The 19740-nt window shown below is 36.8% G+C and overlaps 2 protein-coding genes across 6 annotated transcripts; one reads left to right on the top strand and one right to left on the bottom strand.

Moving 5' to 3' along the window:
* Positions 1-1371: 1371 nt before the first annotated feature.
* On the top strand, positions 1372-13597 carry clgn (calmegin). Its single transcript, XM_016232642.1, has 15 exons — positions 1372-1531; positions 2106-2279; positions 2450-2523; positions 2864-2922; positions 3089-3230; positions 3312-3393; positions 3588-3780; positions 5699-5888; positions 6164-6277; positions 7563-7719; positions 7895-8110; positions 8208-8324; positions 10148-10298; positions 10384-10499; positions 13117-13597. Exons 2-15 carry the CDS (start codon positions 2106-2108, stop codon positions 13195-13197), a joined length of 1866 nt encoding a protein of 621 aa, XP_016088128.1. The 5' UTR covers positions 1372-1531; the 3' UTR covers positions 13198-13597.
* A 575-nt stretch (positions 13598-14172) lies between these two features.
* On the bottom strand, positions 14173-19504 carry LOC107551146 (short coiled-coil protein A). Of its 5 annotated transcripts, none has more exons than XM_016232661.1 (4): positions 19356-19504; positions 15923-15994; positions 15731-15811; positions 14173-15535 (listed from the first exon to the last, which is right to left on the bottom strand). In XM_016232661.1, exons 1-4 carry the CDS (start codon positions 19417-19419, stop codon positions 15393-15395), a joined length of 360 nt encoding a protein of 119 aa, XP_016088147.1. In that variant the 5' UTR covers positions 19420-19504; the 3' UTR covers positions 14173-15392. The 5 variants fall into 5 exon arrangements, with proteins under 5 accessions (XP_016088147.1, XP_016088164.1, XP_016088139.1 ...); XM_016232678.1 differs by lacking the exon at positions 19356-19504 and adding an exon at positions 16694-16740; XM_016232653.1 differs by lacking the exon at positions 19356-19504 and adding an exon at positions 16596-16731.
* Positions 19505-19740: the final 236 nt, after the last annotated feature.

The following is a 19740-nucleotide window of genomic DNA, read 5'->3' as shown; positions in this document are numbered from 1 at the left end:
CAGCTCCAGTCAAGACTGCAAAGCCCTGCATCTACCTCAAACGCTGCAAAAGCAGAGATGCAAAAAACATCAAGGACTCCAACCACCCTGGTAACTGTCTTTTCATTTTGCTGCCATCTGGTAAGCGCTTCCGTAGCCTGATGGCAAAAAAACCGAGAGACTTAGGAGGAGCTTCTTCCCCAGGCCATCAGGCTTCTAAACTCAAACTCAGTCTCTTAACACCAACATGACTTCACTTAATTATCATTAAGACACTTAATATACTGACATTGCCACTTGCACACAGCAATTTCTGTAATATTTTATTTATTTACTTTTTTACCTCTGTTTCTGCTATGTAACTACCCTGTACAACCTGTTTGCACATTCTTCTCTTGTAAATTCCTGCTCATCTTAATATTTATTAAGTCTACAGTATACTGTCCTGCGCATTTTATTTTATTCTTATTTTTTTATCTTTTTTCCATACCTATATTTATATATAATTTTCTTGTGTTTGTATTCTTTAATAGGCCTAATTGCACTGTCCATGGAGCGGACCTGACTTACATTTCACTGCTGGTCATATATTCTCTATATAACCATGTATGTGACAAATAAAAATCTTGAATCTTTAATCTTGAATATTGTTGATCAATTTAAATAATAGACTTTTCTGGTGTTAGTTATTTAAATAAAATAACCTCTCTGCTGTTTTTATGTTTAACATTCAGTCGGCATTTATGGTAGGCTTTACGTCTAGGAATATCACTCAGACACTTCAAATTGGAAATACTTAAAATGCATATTGATATATATTTTTTCAAAATATATAATTACTGATGCATGTATATAAATGTCTTTAACATATTAATTAAAAGCAGTATGCTGAATGCAGTGCTTATAAAAATGGGTGTAAAAATGACGAAAACTTTTCAAACAAGAGATGCACAAGCGGATTTTATTTTGTGAAAACATACAGAAAAAACATTCAGGATAATAAGACTGTTTTTAATTACAGTAGTCAGAGGATCAAGTGTCAGTGTGTAAAAGGTATATGAAAACAAAAGGTTGTATAAATTAAGGGGACCTTTATTTTGATAGGTTTAGCGGAAGTGGATTTTATCATAGAGGAGCAGTTGACAGCATCTATAAAAATTGTTGGATTTGGAACACCGTACTAGCATACTAATCTTACTTTTTCTCAAATAGATAAAGCAGTAGTATGCGGTTCCGAATTCAACCAATGACTAGATAAATGAATTAATTAGACTTTTATTTTGGCGTGAGATGTAAAAGTGGATTTGGTTATATCATACAGTGCAATGGCAAATAAATATTTGTGTAAATAAACGGGACTTTTATTTTGACAGGTGTCGCGGAAGGGGTTTTTATCGCAGAGGGGCGGTTGTCAGTGGCATCCTGCGCTTCTGATAACACTGGCTATCGCTCATTCATAGCGGACTCTTCGCGCCGAAATACTGGATGACAAACCCATCCGCTTAAGCTACAGTTAACCGAAATATTGCCAATATTCATTCAGCTGGAGGAGGTGAGTGAACAAAGACATTTTTTGCTGAACACTAAACGTTGAACATGCAGACAGCCACCATCATCATCTTCATCATCGTCATCGCCCAGCTAACGGTACCGCAGCTAGCCAGAGGGCGTTATAATAATGTAATATATTGGTATAAATATTGTAAATAATACTATTTAAAAAGTAAAATATATGACTGTTTTAAGAAACCCCAAACACCGAAGAGCTGGAAGTAATTGTGAATAAATGTAAAATATGGAATTTATTGTAAATATTTTTGAAGATTAACGTTAACGTTACCTGTTACTCGCTTTTTTCTGCTGGCATAACGTCTGCTATTTGCTGTTCTGTTCAACTGCCAATATTTAATAAAGCATTAAGTTTTGCGGTAAAATATAGAAATAGTAAACAATAAGCTCCTCTTCTGATGGCAGATGTGTCGATCGATATCGGGGTCAGCGTGTCATAAGATAAGACGTTCCGCCCCAAAGAAGAATATAAAATGAAAAAATATCGCTTTTTTTAAAGGCTGCATGTTTTTAATGAGGTCATGTTTCTGTTGGTCATGCTCTTTTTTTGTGTGTAGATGAAGTTGCGGTGGGGCTGGACGTGTCTCTTGTTGCTCTCCATCTCCATGGTAACATGGGCCCAGAAAGAAGAGCTGGATGATGAAGAGGAGGCTCAAGTGGAAGATGGAGATGTGGACATGGAGACAGACAGTGGAGAAAGCACCGAAGCAGACGCCAATGTGTCTTTTGAGGTAAGTCTCCGCTCATTCCAAATAATAAATATTTGTTGTAATGCACGTTGCTCACCAAAAAAGCAAAATATGTATCAGTAGAGTTATCCATGATCAGTGTTCAAACGAAATAGCTTGGGTTATGAGCTATTTCATGTCGTTTATAAATATGCATTATTTGACATGCATAGGTAACATACAAGACCCCAGTTCCAACAGGAGAAGTGTACTTCACTGCGACGTTTGATGATGAGCCTCTGAACAGGTTTGTGAATCTTATCAGATTTTCATTGGGTTGTAATCCATTCATGTTTGCTTTGAGATCACCTTTATTTAACTGTACTTCTAAATGTCGAAAACAGTTACATTTAGCAGATATACCCATTTTAAAAAATACAGCTTTTCTGCGGGTACACTGACCAAAAATATTGATAGTTGATTATATACTGAATATTGATAGCACTCCACAGATTGTTGTCCAATCAGTGATGATTTAATGATCACAATATGTATTTTGAATATATATTCTATTCACACTGCATGGTTTCTTCTTACTTATTGCTTAATTATTTGTTAGCTTTTACGTGTTTTATTATTTTCTGCAGTTGGCAGGTGTCTAAAACAATGAAAGAGGATGCTGATGAAGATATTGCAAAATACGACGGTTAGTTTTCCAGCATGATTTTTGAGTGTTGCTTTATGATTGCCCGATTTTAAATAATATTGAAAATATATTTTATCATTAACCCCTCTTCTAAAAATGGTTATCCTTTAAAGAACAAAACAAAAAATATCAACAACATGTTTCTATATGTTTTTCATGCCTGTAGGTAAATGGGAGGTTGAGCCCCTGAAGGAAAACAAGGTGCCTGGTGATTTGGGCTTGGTTCTGAAATCTCGTGCTAAGCACCATGCCATCGCTGCTCTGCTTAACAAACCCTTCGTATTTAAGGACAAGCCCCTTATTGTCCAGTGAGTGGGCTTCTTAGATGCCATTTCTGTGATATTTGAAAAATACAGCTTGTGCGTTCTAACAAAAACCAATCTATGCAGGTATGAGGTCAACTTTCAAAACGGAATTGACTGTGGTGGCGCTTACATCAAGCTGTTGTCAGACTCTGACGATTTAGACCTGGTATCTTCATTGACTGCTTTATATGATCAGAACAAATTTGTAAAAACATAACATAAAATACAAAGTAAACAGATTTGATAGAAATGGAAATATACTGGATTTGAACAGCAATATGATAAAAAAAATTGCTATTGTAAGGGAAATAAGTGATATTGCATATTTTAGAGGTGATGTGTGTGTCTTTTGACTCACAGGAGCAGTTTCATGACCGGACACCGTACAGCATCATGTTTGGGCCGGACAAATGCGGAGAGGACTACAAACTGCACTTCATCTTCAGACATAAAAACCCTCTTAATGGAGATGTGGAAGAAAAACATGCCAAACGACCAGACGTTGATCTGAAGAAGATCTACACCGATAAAAAGACTCACCTCTATACACTTGGTGTGTACACTATTAGTACACTATTACTATTAGTACACTATTACTATTAGGGATGTTCATCTTCGGTTATTTTTCCTAACCGACAACCGATGCTCATTAACTGATTGTTAACTGTTAACCGACAAATTTAAATTAGAATTGAATTAAATTAGAAAGAATAAGTGTCTGTGACTCGTTAAAAATACTAAAATGTGTTTCCCGGGGATTCATTTTACATGCGCAAAAAGCAGCAAACAACAGAACATGAAGATTCACATGGTCATATAATATCACATCACTCACCTGCAGCGCTTCTGCCAGCGGAGAAAAACATAATAAATATATATATAACGAATAAATAGGCCTATACGAGAAACATATTTTTACTTGATAAATTAAGAAAATTAAAGAAGAACGATTAAGTTTCCATCATATCACATCACGCACCTGGAGCGCTTCTGCCAGCGGAGAAAAACATAATAAAGCTAGGCTATATATATATATTTAAATATCTGTTTTAAATATATATATAACGAATAAATAGGCCTATACGAGAAACATATTTTTACTTAAATTATAAATTAAGAAAATGTAAGAAAAACAAGTAGCCTAGCATGCAGAGGTTCGGTTCATTTTTGTGCTGCGCGAAAGGAAAAGAAAGAAAGCGGCATCCTATTTTTCTTTAGGCTTATTTTACAAAAGCACATAGATTTGTTTTTATTGTGAATGTACACAAATAAAGGCAAACCTTTTACAATTCCGATCATCTTTATGACTAAAAGGAGTAGTTTCTTCCACTGTTAGAAGGAAAAAATTCAAGTGATTGCGCCGCATGCGCACACACAGTTAAGCTTTGCTACCTTGACAATGCAGCCTGTTCATTATCATAATAAAATACAGTCAGTCAATCATATGGAAAAAAAATATGTAGTAAAATCTGTTAAGCCGTTAAGTGTTATCACTGTACCGCTGTGATGTAAAACATTTTGTTTTACGTGGATATTGGAACGCGAGTGAAGTACATAATAAATAATAATTTGCCATTCAAATACATCGCAAATACGTAAACATTTGATTTTGTGTGGAATGAGAGACCCTTTCAGTTTTTCAGTTTCGTTTGAACCTAAATGAATTCGTTTTGGCTTGTTGTTTATATTGCTATAGCTTATTATATTTTAAATTCTTAAATTATTTTCTAAATACTGTTAATTGAAAGGATTTGTTGTGGAGTGAGGGGAACTAACACTAACTAAAAAAAAATACACATGCTGGTAAAAAATGTGTAACTTGAATGCACTGTAAGTCGCTTTGGATAAAAGCGTCAGCGAAAAGCATAAATTATTATTATTATTAATTATTAATTATAATTAATTAACTGTGTTTATTATAATGTTTGTAAACATTTCGCGTCGGCATTAGCCTAGGTCTATTTCTGAATGAAATAATAAAATGCGACTTAGAAAGAATACACGACTTGTTTTTTTTAAATATGCTACGCAATTTTTATATGCGTAGCATATTTTAACCATGCAGCAAACTGTTTTAAATATTTTGATAAATTACTGAAAAAATAATTAAATTATTTTTTAAACCGTTTAACTGATTGTATTAATCGGTCAAAATACTTACCGTCGGTTAAACGGTTAAAATGAACATCCCTAATTACTATAATTGAAAGCATGTGGAAACTCATTACATTATTGTTATTATTACTGTTATTATATAGATATAATAAATGTTATAACAGATAATCAAATTAATAAATTGTAATAATCTAAAAATAGTTTCACCAACCATATTACATAAGAAATTAAACGTTATTGTAAAGCCATTTTTTTGTTTAACAAAGCAATCTTGCCTGCATTCGATAATTGTTTTATTAAATTATTCAATGGTAAATTATTAAATAAATATGTGTACTCTCTTCTCCTTTTCTCAGTTTTAAATCCAGACAATAGCTATGAGATGTTTCTAGATCAGTCCAGTGTTAGCAGGGGAAGTCTGTTGACAGATGTCGTTCCGCCTGTGAACCCTCCAAAAGAGACTGACGATCCCAAAGACTCCAAGCCAGAGGACTGGGATGAGAGAGCCAAAATCCCTGACCCAGAAACAGTCAAACCTGAAGACTGGTGAGATATATGAATAAGTCCAAATGCAAAGAATGCACTTGGCAAATTCTTGATAGCTTGTGTCTTTTTATTTGTGTTTACTTGCCAAAGTTACTTGCATAAAACAGTATTTTGTTGTAACTATTACCTTCACGGTTATGTATTTAATTTCATAGTCATAGTGACAGACATGGTATTCATATGAGTAGGGAACCATATGAATTTATGAAGTCATATTATCCTTAAAAAATAGCAGCAGTGCTATGTCAAGACCCATTTTTTCTTTATCTATCTAGGGATGAGGATGCCCCAGCTAAGGTGCCTGATCCTGATGCAGTGAAGCCTGATGGTTGGTTGGATGATGAGCCAGAGTTTGTGTCTGAACCCACTGCAGAAAAGCCTGATGACTGGTGAGAAATAAAGTCTTTCTTTTAATCCAGAGGCTTGTGGCAGTGCACAACAAAGAGCTTCTAATGAGAACCAAGTTATTTGCCACTTTAAATATTCATAAGAATATAATTTCAGTACAGAAGTACCCTAAAATAATAATCTATCTATCTATCTATCAATAATATATATATCTGTATATCAATAATCTATCAATAATCTATCTATCTAATCTTTGGGATTTTGCTTTGGTAGGTTTAGGCCTTTTGTGGACAGCTGACTCCCAAAGCTTTTTTATATTCAGTGCAGTGGTCATTTCACAACAGTGAAAGAAATAAACTTTTTCATTAAGGGGCAACATTTTCCAATTGATTTCCAGGGCATTTTGCTAGTCTTTTTGTATTTTTACAGGTGAAGAAAATAAACAGATGATCATGAGAAATTTCATGAAAAATAATATTTGGGGTTGAATGGAATAAGGACATAACATAATTTTCATTTTCAATTTTTATGTGAAATAACACATAACACCTTTTTGTCACCTTTTTGACATTAAAAAAAAATACAAATTTGTGACACTTGGGGCTTTCTTGTTAAAAACAGAAAATTAAGAGAATTAATAAAGAGGCAAATAAAGAAAGTTCATGAACTAGAATTTAGTGTAAAGTAATGCATTTGTACTATTTGCAGATCATATTTTATTTTAAAAGGCTAAATGACTGTCCTAACCACAACCTATAAACACACTTAAGTCAAAGCCACATTTGACCATGTCCTAGTGTAGCCCTGAGGATGAAAACTAATTTATTTTTCTAGAAGTGAATTTTCACAATATGAACATTCATTCCTAATTGTGTGCATAAAATGCTGAAAACTGCTCCTGTGATGTTTTTGGTCTTGTCATATTCAGTTAGAAATTACATTGCATTTGTCATATTTGCAATTCAAAATGGAGAAATCTGACAAATATTGAGTAGTTCTCATCCCTGGATATTACTATTGGTTGTTAAACATTTCTATTGTGACACAGATGTCAAATATGATATAGCTACACACTCTCACCATTAAAATAGAAGCATTGCGCTGGAATTCTTGCTCGGCCTGTGTGAACAGAAAAATCCCCTGAGGCAGCTCAAATGAGAAAGTCAGTTATCTTTGGTGCTGTAAATTTTGTACAACGCCAAGTATAGTATTGGTAGACAATCATCTGTAGTACACTATGTAATACCCTATGCTTTCATTTTAGCTTTATTTCATTCTTTTATAGCAACTTGTCAGTAATATTCTCTTCACCCCCCTCTCTCTCAGGGATGAAGAAATGGATGGAGAATGGGAGGCTCCTCAGGTGCCAAATCCAGCATGTTCAGCTGCTCCTGGCTGTGGTGAATGGAAGCCGCCCATGATCAACAATCCTCAGTATAAGGGCAAATGGAAAGCTCCTCTCACAGACAACCCCAACTACCAGGTATTAACATCTGGAGTCTGGAAAATGCTGCTGAAGTGCCCATATTTTATTCAGTAAATGTCACACTAAGCCTGCAACTGTTTTAGCCAACATTTTAATTAATGAGTTGGATACAATGACCAAAGATCTTTAAGTATCACAAAAATATATTTCTATTCAACATCTTTGTTTACAGGGTGTGTGGAGTCCACGGAAGATTGCAAACCCTGACTACTTTGAGGATCTTCACCCGTTTAGGATGGAGTCATTCAGTGCTGTGGGTCTGGAGCTGTGGTCTATGACCTCTGACATTTATTTAGACAATTTCATTATTACCTCGGAAAAGGAAGTGGCGGACCGCTGGGCTGCAGACAGCTGGGGACTCAAAAAACTGGTGGCTAGTGCCAATGAGGTATGCTTCTGCCTCTCGCCCACGTTTTGCTCTGGGCGTCATTGCTCACTGGGCTTTGGTTTGGTTGACATACTCAGACTGTTTCTTTCTATCTTAGCCTGGAGTGTTGAGTCAGTTGGCGCTGGCTGCAGAAGAGAGGCCCTGGCTGTGGGTGGTTTACATCCTCACTGTTGGTTTGCCTATTGGACTGGCTGTGCTCTTCTGCTGGCCAAAGGTACGTCCTGACCCCACAGAGGAGATCCCATTGAATGCAGAATAAAACACTTAATATAGCAGGCCTGATTTACAGCTATATTTAGGCTGTCAGTGTTTTGCTGTGAATCATATAGATGTGTGGGTACAGCGTAATTATTCATTACATAATCTGTTTTCATCACAACAGAAAGATTCTGTCCCGAATAACCATAATCAAAGCAGATAAGAGAAGCAGAATAAAACAAACACTCTGCCTACACACATGCACAATTAACTGTACACATTTGCATTGCATTTACATTTTACATGTATTCGTTTAACAGACTCTTTTATTCAAAGTTACTTACAAATGAGGACCACACGAGTGATTCATCCTGAGGAGAACTGCTGTAACACTGCACCAAAATGTGCTAGGACACAGCACAAGCTAGTGCGAGATGTTTAAAGGAAACCGAAGCTTTCCTAAAACCTTTATAGTTTGATTTTGTTTTGTTTCATTTCATTTGCTGCCTGGCAAGAACTGCTACTTCCTGAACTGGAAATTCAGTCCAATTATTTTTAAAGAAAGGCATTTTAGGGCTGAAATGCTGTATCATCCAATCAGCATCCAAGATGGAAATATAATTCATTTTTAGTAAGTCTTCCACCATTGAGGTCCAGAAATAATTGCCTAATAATAGCTGTACTTTGGTGCTGCAAAGATATTGTACAGCGCAGAGCGGTATATCAGTGCTTGAAAACGAGCATTACCGCTACTTTTTACAGAAACCAAGTGTAAATTCTAACATGATGCTTTGGTCAAAAAGTGAGATGTAAGACATAAGTTAGTAAACATTGTATATTTGACACCTGTGTTATGTTAGAAGTTTTAAACGACTAACAGTAATATCCAAAGATGGTACAACACAACCAGTACACTTAACAACATATCAAGCATAAGATCAACAACAAATTCTTGTGCATGAATTTAATGAACTTAGTTAAATTTTCCTGATAGCCGTTCTGTAAATTCACTTATCATCCTCAGACCTAAACTAGAATGTGGTAAAACGTGTGGCTTTGAAAAGTATGTTTATAGGATGTGGTTAGCATTTAGAAAGAAAGTGTCTACAGCCTGTGTATACTGATATGTTTATGGCCGGTCTGCTCTCTTATTTTAAATGGATAATTCACCTAAAAATGAAAATTATGTTATTATTTACCTTACATATTCAAATGTTGGCATTGCAAACCCAAATGCTGATTTTCATGACCATGTGTATTTTTTCCTTCATTGACACAGATAAAAACTGAAAAAGACAGCTATCGTTATCCAAATTTTTGTCCTTCAGACATCTTAAACTGCACATATGTAGATCTGGGAAATCAACTTTTTTTTTTCCAAGGAGCCATATACCCCCGAACTCACCAAGCAAGCTGGGTTTTTGGACCTTTGTATATGATCATGACTGTCATACTCAATCTCAAGTTTGGTCATTCTGAGAATCCTGGCTCAAATGCAGCATTTGTTGTGTTGTGTGTTTGCTGTGTGATGAGATCCACTTAAACACCACATTACATCTAGCTATTTGCTGAGCATAACACAGTTGATAAATCTGGTTTACCATGCTAACCCCATTTGATATATTGCTAAAGATTAGGGTGTTTAGGATTAGCTTGCAAGTACAAAATCCTCTTAATGTGTATTTATCATCGGTTGCATAGCAACAGGCAATCAGCGACCTGCCCTGAAGCGTTCGACAGGTTTGTCACCAGATATGAACAGGATGGTGCACGTCTCTGTCCTCTTGGCCAACTGCTTCTTGAATATTCTCAGCTCACACAATTGTATGTGTATTGCAGAAGTCGGATGATGACTATGTATACAAGAAAATCGATGAGCCCAGAGCCGAAGCAGAGGAGGTAGCAGAAGAAGAAGAAGAAGAGGAGGAGGATGACGAGGCGGAGAAAGGGAAAGATGAAGCAAAAGCAGAGGAAGATACTGAAGCAACTGGTTTGTAAAATGATTTATCCTTGTTTGCTGTTTTAAGTACTTTTTAGTGTAGTTGCTATACATCATTTTCTGACTCTCTTTTCAGGTAATGAGAATGGGGACGGGGTGGACAACGACATTGGAAAAGATGGTGGAGATACAGAGGAGGAAGAAGATGAGGAAGAGGCCAGTAAGCCAAATGACACACCCTCAGAGGATGAAGTAAGCAAGTTCTCATTGACTGATGTGTTCACAACAAACACAAATTTCATTATTCGCGCACGTAGATTACATACAAAGTCAATGCAAAGATGCGAATAGAGGCAGCAAAGGCATGATATTTGCCTCAATCGCTACAGAGATGCTGCTATCAATAAAAAAAATAATGTCAGTGTATATACAGTAGTAAAATGTAACACACACATCAATGCAGGATTAATACTCATCCTCCTCTGGATGGTGCTGTGAAATTTTCAGTATGAGTCTTGTTTCGATACACTGTTGTTTTAACTACTGCACGTGCAGAACTTCTCTGTGTATGAAACGTCATTTCAAACTCAAAAGTTTCCCCTCTATAATTTGACAGTATCGTTTATATTGCTATACTCTGATGTTGCAAACACTTCTGGAAAAATAACAAAGTATATGAGACGTGCTTTATATTAAGTGCTTCAAACTAAATGATAAACCTACACTTCTTGCCCTATTCTCAGATATGTGTGCTGTTGAATGTGTGTTAGATTTGTTTTCATACATCTTATGGTTATAAAATTGGGCAAGTACTTCCATTTTGCATAAAGAATTATCCTGACGGCAAGTGAGTCTTAACTTGAGTTTTAACTTCACAGACTTCAATGAGTGAGTGAGTGCCGGCGCACACATGTGTGTCAAAGAGATGGAGCAGATTAGAACGTGAACACAATAATTCTGACTAAAGTATTTTCACATATTTTGCGTCCAAAAGTGTGAGCACTTCAAATCTCTTTCCCCAATTACTGCAGCACTATAAACTGCAGTGTTGCACCAATATTGACAGACTTAAAGGGGTCATATGACGTTGCTAAAAAAGAACATTATTTTGTGTATTTGGTGTAATGAAATGTGTTTATGTGGTTTAAGGTCTAAAAAAACACATTCTTTTCCACATACTGTACATTATTGTTGCTCCTCTATGCCCCTCCTTTCTGAAACGCGTCGATTTTTACAAAGCTCATCGGTCTGAAAAGCGAGGTGTGCTCTGATTGGCCAGCTATCAGTGCGTTGTGATTGGCCGAATACCTCAAGCGTGTGGCGGAAATGTTACGCCCCTACCATACTGTGATGCCGTGTCCCGGAGCGACTAGACAAAACCAATAAAACCCATTACAAACTAGGCATTTGTAGCATCCAGTAGGGACGTAATTACTGATTATAATGACTTATACTGTTTTTTTACACGTTGCATTGTTTCGCGCCGCGTAAACATAAAACCATGTCTGCATTTGTGATCGGAGAAATGACAAACAACAAGCGCTACTCTACACTGCTCAAAACTCGCGTTTAAATTGCCAGTGGCAAATTCTTTAAATATGAAAACTTACTTACAGGCTGTGAGTCAGAACAGCCGGCATTGTAGTCTACTCTCCCAGGAAACAGTCCTCGTCCTCTGTAAAATGCGTTGCACACATCTGAATATTTGATTTGAACTGTTCTGGAACAGTGTTGTAAATACAACTTAACCACTGATTTCTAGTTGTGTCCTCTTTTGGAAGACCAAACAAAGTAGTTTCGCTTTCACAACTAAACACACAGCGTCTCCACGACCTGGTGGTGGTGGCAACAATACTACAGCGAGAATCAAAGTTATGCCTTCTTTCTTTGCGTGAACATTTGGGTGGTGTTATGCAAATCTTCCCACATAGTGACGTAGACATGTGGGGGCGTGTTTAAACGAGGCGTTTTAGGAGAGCGTGGACGAGTCTTAAATTTTATAAAGAATATCTCTTTGGGTTTGAGACTTTAGTCTTTGCAACTTTAAGGATCTTATCTATGCACGAACAGCTTGTAACACTCCAAAGAGAAAGGAAAACTTGAAATCGCATCATATGACCCCTTTAAACCATTAGCAGACCTCTGTTTAATAAAAGCATGAGTTGTATTTAGAGTAGTTTTATTTATTATTTATATATATTTTTTAAATTTAGTTTAATTTTCCCAAATTCCGTTTTGCTGTTTAAATTTTTCAAAAAAAAATTTGTTTTCTAGATAACATTTTAATGATTCAATTAAATTTTAGTAATAAAAAGGGTGTCTTTTAAAATGTTCCTCATAGTTAATATTTTATATGAACTATATATCCCGCAATTCTGACTTTTATAACTTGCAATTGTGAGTTTTTATCTCGCAATTCTGAGAGAAAAAAAGTCAGAATTGTGAGAGATAAACTGGCAATTCTGACTTTTTTCTTAGAATTGTGAGATAAAAACTCACAATTGCGAGTAATAAAGTCCAGTTCTGAGGGGGGGAAAAAGACATTTTCTGGCATTATCTCTGAATTATAATAACTGACAATTCTGGCTTTATAGCTCACAATTGTGACTTTACATTCCACAATTCTGACTTTTATAACTCGCAATTGTGAGATTTTATCTCATAATTCTGAGAAAAAGTCAAAATTGCGGCAGAAAAAAACTTGCAGTTACCTTTTTTTATTTTCATACAGTGGCGGAAACGGGCATCCATAGAAATCAGTACAAACACCGTGTGATTGTGCCATGTTTTGCTAGACTGAGATTCCAGTTTGCACTGCTTATCTAGATCTACTGATTGTTGTTAGACTGACAGTTTTGGGTCTTTGCAGATGAAGGATGCCGGTGAAGGAATTCAGAGCACAGGAGAAGAACCTAAAGCTGTGAGAAAGAGACGAGTACGGAAGGACTGAAAATCCACATTTTCCCCACGTTTCTTCCTCCCTTCTCTCGTTTCTTTGCCTCTTTTTGCTGCATGCTTTCGGCAATATGCCATTCAGCATGCAAAAAAACGGCAAACCTAGCCGCTCTCCTGAAGAGGTCATTCTTCATCCGACTGAACCTCGCCTCCCCTCTTTCAGTCTTCCGCTTAGTTCTTATCGGGTACAGTTGGGATTTAGATACAAAAGTCAGACCTGCTGAGTTTTAGCTCCAAGTTTTGCCTATTTCTTTTTCTTTATAGATTACAATTCATGTAGTACTGGGCCAGTGTTTCCCTACTAGTAAGTCTGAATACTGTGAAGGGAAATGTACAGTGGATATTTTAGAAAGACAAACTAGTTTATGATCACCTCAACGTTTCTGTTTAAGTTTTTTAAAAAAGGGTTCAGTTCCTTGTGAGTTTTTAAGTTATGAGCTTTTTAACATGATCATATCGCTCTGATCGTATTTATTGTTTGTATCTTGTTTGAAAAATGATGCAACTGAGTTTAGATATAGTACTTTTTAATCTTGCATTCTACTGTCATTACCAGTTAGCAGGCTCTGGAGAAGAGCTCCGTCAAACCAGGAGCCACCTTCACCAAACATCTAGGTCAGTGAAGTGCTAGGAATGCAAATCAGTATTGCTTTTTTGGCATGGAAGAAAGTCGTTACGCACAGTCAGAGCTGATCACAGCTCAGCGTCATCACTGACACTCTCTAACAGCAGACCCAGACACAAGCACACTGAAAACAGACTGACCACCATGTATGAAACCATTGAGCTTTGGAAGCAGACAGGTTGCTTTTCAAGTGATGAACAGTTTTGTTTTTCTGCTTTTTTTTAGGTTGTGTTCAGCCTTACAAGGACAGCCTTTTGTTTACATGTTTGCAAACTGTTCATTGCTCTTGGAAATAAATATTTACTATAAATTTGTGCACCTCTGACATGACTTCACCAGGAACACTTGTTTGTGCAAAGGCAAAGTATTTTATTAAAGGCATAATTGTAACAAAATAAAATGTACACTTTCAGAACAGGCGGTACTTTACATCGGGTGCTTGCAAACATAAATTACACAAACGAAATTTTTCACAAAAATAATATTAAACAGACTGGGTATGTAGTGTTGTGGCAGATGCTTCATCGTCATGTCAATAATTCATAGTAAGTGAAATTTCACATCAGCAATCTCTGAGCAAAGAGCAGAGCATCTGTCCTCATAAATACAGCTTAAGCAGACACTTTGGAGCAATCAGATCAATATCACTCAGCAGACTCAACCTCACTTCAGTCTTTGAAAGCAGTAAAAGCTAAAATTTCATCCATTTTAAGTCCCTCAATTCAAAGGACATGACCACGAAGAGCAAACTCTCCAACACAATGCTGCAGTTTACACTGCGAGCCAGTTTCAACCAATTGATACTGCTCAAAAGACGTCGGGTTTGTGCGCTAGTCAGACCTTTTAAGATAAATCCAAGTATGAACGCGAGTAAATGTCATTTGGTTTAGTCAAATGCCTCTTATAATGTAACATATGAAGAGGTACTTCGTTTAAACCAGTGGGTCAGGAAATTTCAGAAATTGCATACTTTCTGCACCAGCTGAGCAACTGGCATTAAGATAATTGCCAGTAACCTTGGTTTAAATGAGAAAAATCACATGCCAAGTGAGGGAGGACTAATTTAGGTTATCCATCCTTAGCCTTTTGCATCATGCACTTTAGTTATGGGATGTCATGCACTTTCAAGAGAACATATGTGTTCAATCTAGCTGCACATTGTAATTGTTAGTGGAAAGCCAAAAAAGCTGAAATTCAGCATAATTGTATTTTTTAAAAGAACCTGACTTCAGCTGTCTAGTATTTAAAAAGGTTGTGAAGTCAATGAGAGGGTCTGAGATTGATTATGTACCTGCTAAATGAATTAAACAGGAGTGGTATCTCACCAGCTCTGTACTTATCTGATCACAAACTGCATCAGGCATCCTGTTATATCTTGTTACACAGTTAGCTGACAGGGAAAGACAGCAGCTCAGTCCATTCAAGTATTACCCATACCATGCTGAGAGATGCATCAGTAAATTGTACAACAAAATAAATACAAAACACAGCGGCTTATATGTATGAGCTAGTAGTTTGAATGCCGGAAAGAGGAGATGATGGATGAAGCAGACGTGACCCACACGTTATTTCCGTTTGCTTTTGGTGTCAGTGGTCTGAAACACGCTGGAGGCAGACATGAGGTTCTCGATGTACTGCCCGAGAACCTGGTTCTCCGATTTGAGCTTAAGGTTCTCCTCTTTCACCGCGTCCACACGCGCAGAGAGATCTAATGGAAACAGACAAAACACAGTGCATCGCTTAGCTTTTCCGGCAGCCATTTAGAGAGCCTGAGTGGATCAGAGTAGAATGGTTAGAGGAAAAACAGAAACATGAGGGGTGTATATTCAGTTACAAAACAAAACGGCAACAGTTAACCACTAAGACAATAGTTCTATATTAAACTACACTCAAAGACTTGAACCTTCAAGTGTGTGCTGTAGCTCCAACACTTGGTTTATGAGTCTCATCTTCTCCTCTTGCTCAACTTGATTCTCCATATCTCCTGAAAACACACATACACATCTGAAATCGCTCCAAAGCAACTTAAACTGAAGAAACACGCATTTTAACAACATGATATAACATATTATACCAAACTGTGGGTGATATTTACCATCAATCTCACAGTTCATGGTGGTATACTGGTCCTCTGGTCTGAAGCTCAGGACTGTCGGTTCTCTGTCAGCTGTGAGAGATAGGCTATTATCAGTGTGATATAAAATATGCTTATAATACAAACAAGTAGTTATGTTTTTTGACATGTACAAACGTAATTTCATGGCATTCGTTGAAGTACCACACAAATAGCCTACAGTGTAAACTAAGCCGTTTCAAGGTCCAGGCGCATCAAGATACGGTTACGTTAGCTATTGGCTAACACAACAAACCATCGCCTGCCATAAAGAAATACAGTTCACAGAAAGATAAGATCACCGTCATTTACATTACATGCCTAAAACGTAATTATATTTCTATTAGTACTCGAGACATGACATTTTAACTTAGTTTTATGAAGTTTTAATTAATGCCGCGTCCAATCATCATCAGTCTCCATTGGTTCTCATGCATTACAGGCCGCTACAGCCTGGGTGCTAAAAGACTTGTTAGAAACAGCTTTAAATGACCCCGATAACAAAACTCAGTTAAATAATCAGCAACTAATAAACTTGGTAAAGAGGCCATTTATTTTTATTAAAAAAAAATAAACGCCGAGAGGAAATAAACATGATCTCATGTGATAATGAAGAACTTAAGTAACAAACACTGATACAGTCACACAGTCCTACCTGATATAAGACTAAATCGATCCGGGTTATTAAAGATGTTCAAAATTATTAAGTCTACAAAGCTGATGTCAAGGTAATGGACACAGACCATCCGTTACCTCATCCCTTCTTTGTTTCTCTCGCATTGCACTCACTACCGAAAAGCACCGACAGAGGGAGACAAAGCTCGCTATAAAGATGAAGCTGGGCACAAAGCAATAGCATGCTGGTTACTGCATATTGCCTTCTATTTTTTAAGAATAGCATATGAAAAAGAATGCAGTATGCAACATAATAAACGTTTCTCCTCATTAGAATATTTTTTGGTTAAAAATGTATTTAAAACATCCATATGATAGTATGCTATACTTTGCTGTCACATAACCTCATAGAATCATTCTAATACTAATTATAAATAATTCTGGTCAAATCTGTCCCCTAAACTAAAACGCAATAAAACCAAACAGCCAAACATTCAAATATTAGGAATCAACTACATAATGATGAAAGATTTTGATGAATTGTGTTCTTAGGACTAGGGTATTTTTCATAAATGTCAGGACGAGGAAAGATATCATATGTGTTTTAAGTGTTAGCAATGCATCACTTACAATAATTGTGTGCCAAAAACAAAGTTTGAATCGTTTTTATGTTACTTTGCTTCATATATGTTTTTAATATTTACATTTTGTGGTTTATAATAGGCGGTTTAATGGCAACATACCCCATTTAATTTGACATGTCCAGCTATTGGGGCATGTTGTCACAAAAGGTCAACATATGTTATATGTACTGTTTCTGCTTAACAACGTTTGTAATGTTCAAATGCTTTTTTTTCTAGTAACAAGTGTGACAACCAGCTCCAGTCTGTGATCACCAACATTGTTTGTGTTCCTCACAAGAACTAAAGTCATAAAGGTTTGGAAACTACATCAGGGTGAGTAAAATGATGACCGATTTGTCATTTTTAGGTGAACTATCCCTTTAAAATTGACCGCTCAGAGTAGACGTGAGTAATCTGAAATATGCAGCTTTTGTTCTACTTACTGACTGCTCTGGCAGTAGCTATTCACACATGCTTACTGTATATGTGAGCTTGTCTCTGCTGCACAGTCCCTGTACACAAGCACACACCTACTGCCTCTTGTGGAGGTTTCTGACATGTGTTGACACAGTGCCTCTCCATTCATTCCTGTATTTGGACAAGAAAACCACATGCTGCACAGCACTCTAGCATTTAGATACTTGCGTTATTGCGCTAGCTTATAGCCTACTGCTGAAAGAATATACTTAATGCATCATTTAAAAAATGAAAGTGAAATAATTCTGGTACTTAATGTTAGTTGTCTTTATTATGTAAACAAAATCATAACAATAATAATGATGATCATAATAAAATAATAATTGGGCATATGCACTTATGGAGTTCATGTTGTATTACTTTTGCGGCTGTTGATGTGGGGTGGGGTAAGATTTGGGCAGGTTTGGTGGTATGTTAAGGTTTAATGTTTGGCTATGGTCAACCATGCAATTATAGATGCAACTATATAAAGTGACGTGACATGTGGCCAAGTATGGTGACCCATACTCGGAATTAGTGCTCTGCATTTAACCCATCCAAAGTGCACACACACACACAGCAGTGAACACACACCCGGAGCAGTGGGCAGCCATATTTATGCTGCGGCACCTGGGGAGCAGTTGGGGGTTCGGTGCCTTGCTCAAGGGCACCTCAGTCGTGGTATTGAAGGTGGAAGAGTACATTCACTCCCCCCACCTACAATTCCTGCCGGACCAGAGACTCGAACCCACAACCTTTTGGGTTACGAGTCCGACTCTAACCATTAGGCCACGACTTCCCCTATAAGGTAGGGTATAAAAGTATACCTATGTTATTACATGTGTTATTATTTTTAAATATAAGTACAGAGTAAAAACATGTATGTACACAGTAAGTGCAATGTATCAAATTATTAATATAAATGTTAGTAGTACATAGTTTTTAAAGACAATATGAAGTGGGCAGTGTTACATCAGTATCACTGAGATACTGGTTTAGTTTTTGTATCCGGAGCAGATTTTCTTTCTTTCTTTTCTTTTTCTTTTTCTTTTTCTTTTCCCCCCAGAAATACTGCTGATCTTATTGCATTGGACTAAAACTTACTGACATTTCTCATAGAGGGTACAACTTCCCCAAGTTTTAATTTATTTATTTATTTTATAATTTTTGGGAGGGATCCCCCCCCCCCACACCTTGTTACACTTGTGGTGTTCCTGATCAAAAATGACCGGCCTACAAAAAATTGCTTATGAGCTTATGCCATATTATTACCAAATATTGGATTTAATCTTTTTATTAACTTGTTTTTTTTTTTTTCATTTAGCACAGGTTTTGTATTATTTTTTGGAGTGTATTGATCATAGGCTTTATTGATCTGAGCTTATTTACCTCTGTTTTGAGAAAATTGCCTTGCCAAAATTTTACCACAAAACTGCTTTTTTTTCACACAACAACTGAGGTGCATAAGCTCAGATCAGTGAGGCCTATGACCAAAAATGTCAAAAAAGCAATACAAAACCTGTGCTAACTGAAAGAAAACAAGTTGACCAAAAGATTGAATCCAAGGTTTGGTGTTAATATGCTCTACCATAATGAGAGTGCATAATGTGCAACTGTGTGCTTCTATTCATGTACATTTCCCAGTTCTATCACTGAACTGTTTCCCGGACAAAGAGAACTGGTTTCAGATCAGCTTTAAGACAAGACAAGGCAAGTCTTACCTGAATCATCAGCTAGTGAGATGTTAGTAAAAGTCCCATCATCTTCATCCACGTCTCCCTCCATGACTGAGAGTGTTCACAAATGTGAGTGTAGCTTATTAGCAAAACAACAGTTAAATAAGTTAAACTATATGTCTTTGAAAAGGTTCTTTTCTCTCTCTCTCTCTCTTCCTGAAACGCTGTGTAGTTTGTCCGGCCTTACCCTCTCAATTATTCACCATCACCACGGTTACCAACCAGACCTGTGTGGTAACTCAGGTGACAAAGCTGAAGCAGACTTTAGGGCGACGCCTGCTGAGAGATCCAAAGTTCACTCGTTCACTTTCTCAGATTACAGTGAGAACCCCCCCCCCCCCCCCCCCACCCCCCCCCCCCCCTCCCCTCC

Source organism: Sinocyclocheilus grahami, unplaced genomic scaffold, assembly GCF_001515645.1.
Source record: "Sinocyclocheilus grahami isolate Dianchi unplaced genomic scaffold, SAMN03320097.WGS_v1.1 scaffold17.1, whole genome shotgun sequence".
Taxonomy (NCBI): domain Eukaryota; kingdom Metazoa; phylum Chordata; class Actinopteri; order Cypriniformes; family Cyprinidae; genus Sinocyclocheilus; species Sinocyclocheilus grahami.
Note: the sequence above shows the minus strand (reverse complement) of the source record. Positions and strands in the feature narration are given on the sequence as shown.

Bases quoted from the DNA above. Each gene is read 5' to 3' on its own strand.
- clgn (XM_016232642.1), top strand. From the start codon at position 2,106: ATGAAGTTGCGGTGGGGCTGGACGTGTCTCTTGTTGCTCTCCATCTCC. The intron at 5,889-6,163 runs GTGAGATATATG...TTATCTATCTAG, and splicing joins ACAGTCAAACCTGAAGACTG to GGATGAGGATGCCCCAGCTA. The intron at 10,500-13,116 runs GTAAGCAAGTTC...GGGTCTTTGCAG, and splicing joins ACACACCCTCAGAGGATGAA to ATGAAGGATGCCGGTGAAGG.
- LOC107551146 (XM_016232653.1), bottom strand. From the start codon at position 16,686: ATGGTCTGTGTCCATTACCTTGACATCAGCTTTGTAGACTTAATAATT. The intron at 15,995-16,595 runs GTAGGACTGTGT...TATCTCTCACAG, and splicing joins TCGATTTAGTCTTATATCAG to CTGACAGAGAACCGACAGTC. The intron at 15,812-15,922 runs GTAAATATCACC...GTGTGTTTTCAG, and splicing joins CATGAACTGTGAGATTGATG to GAGATATGGAGAATCAAGTT.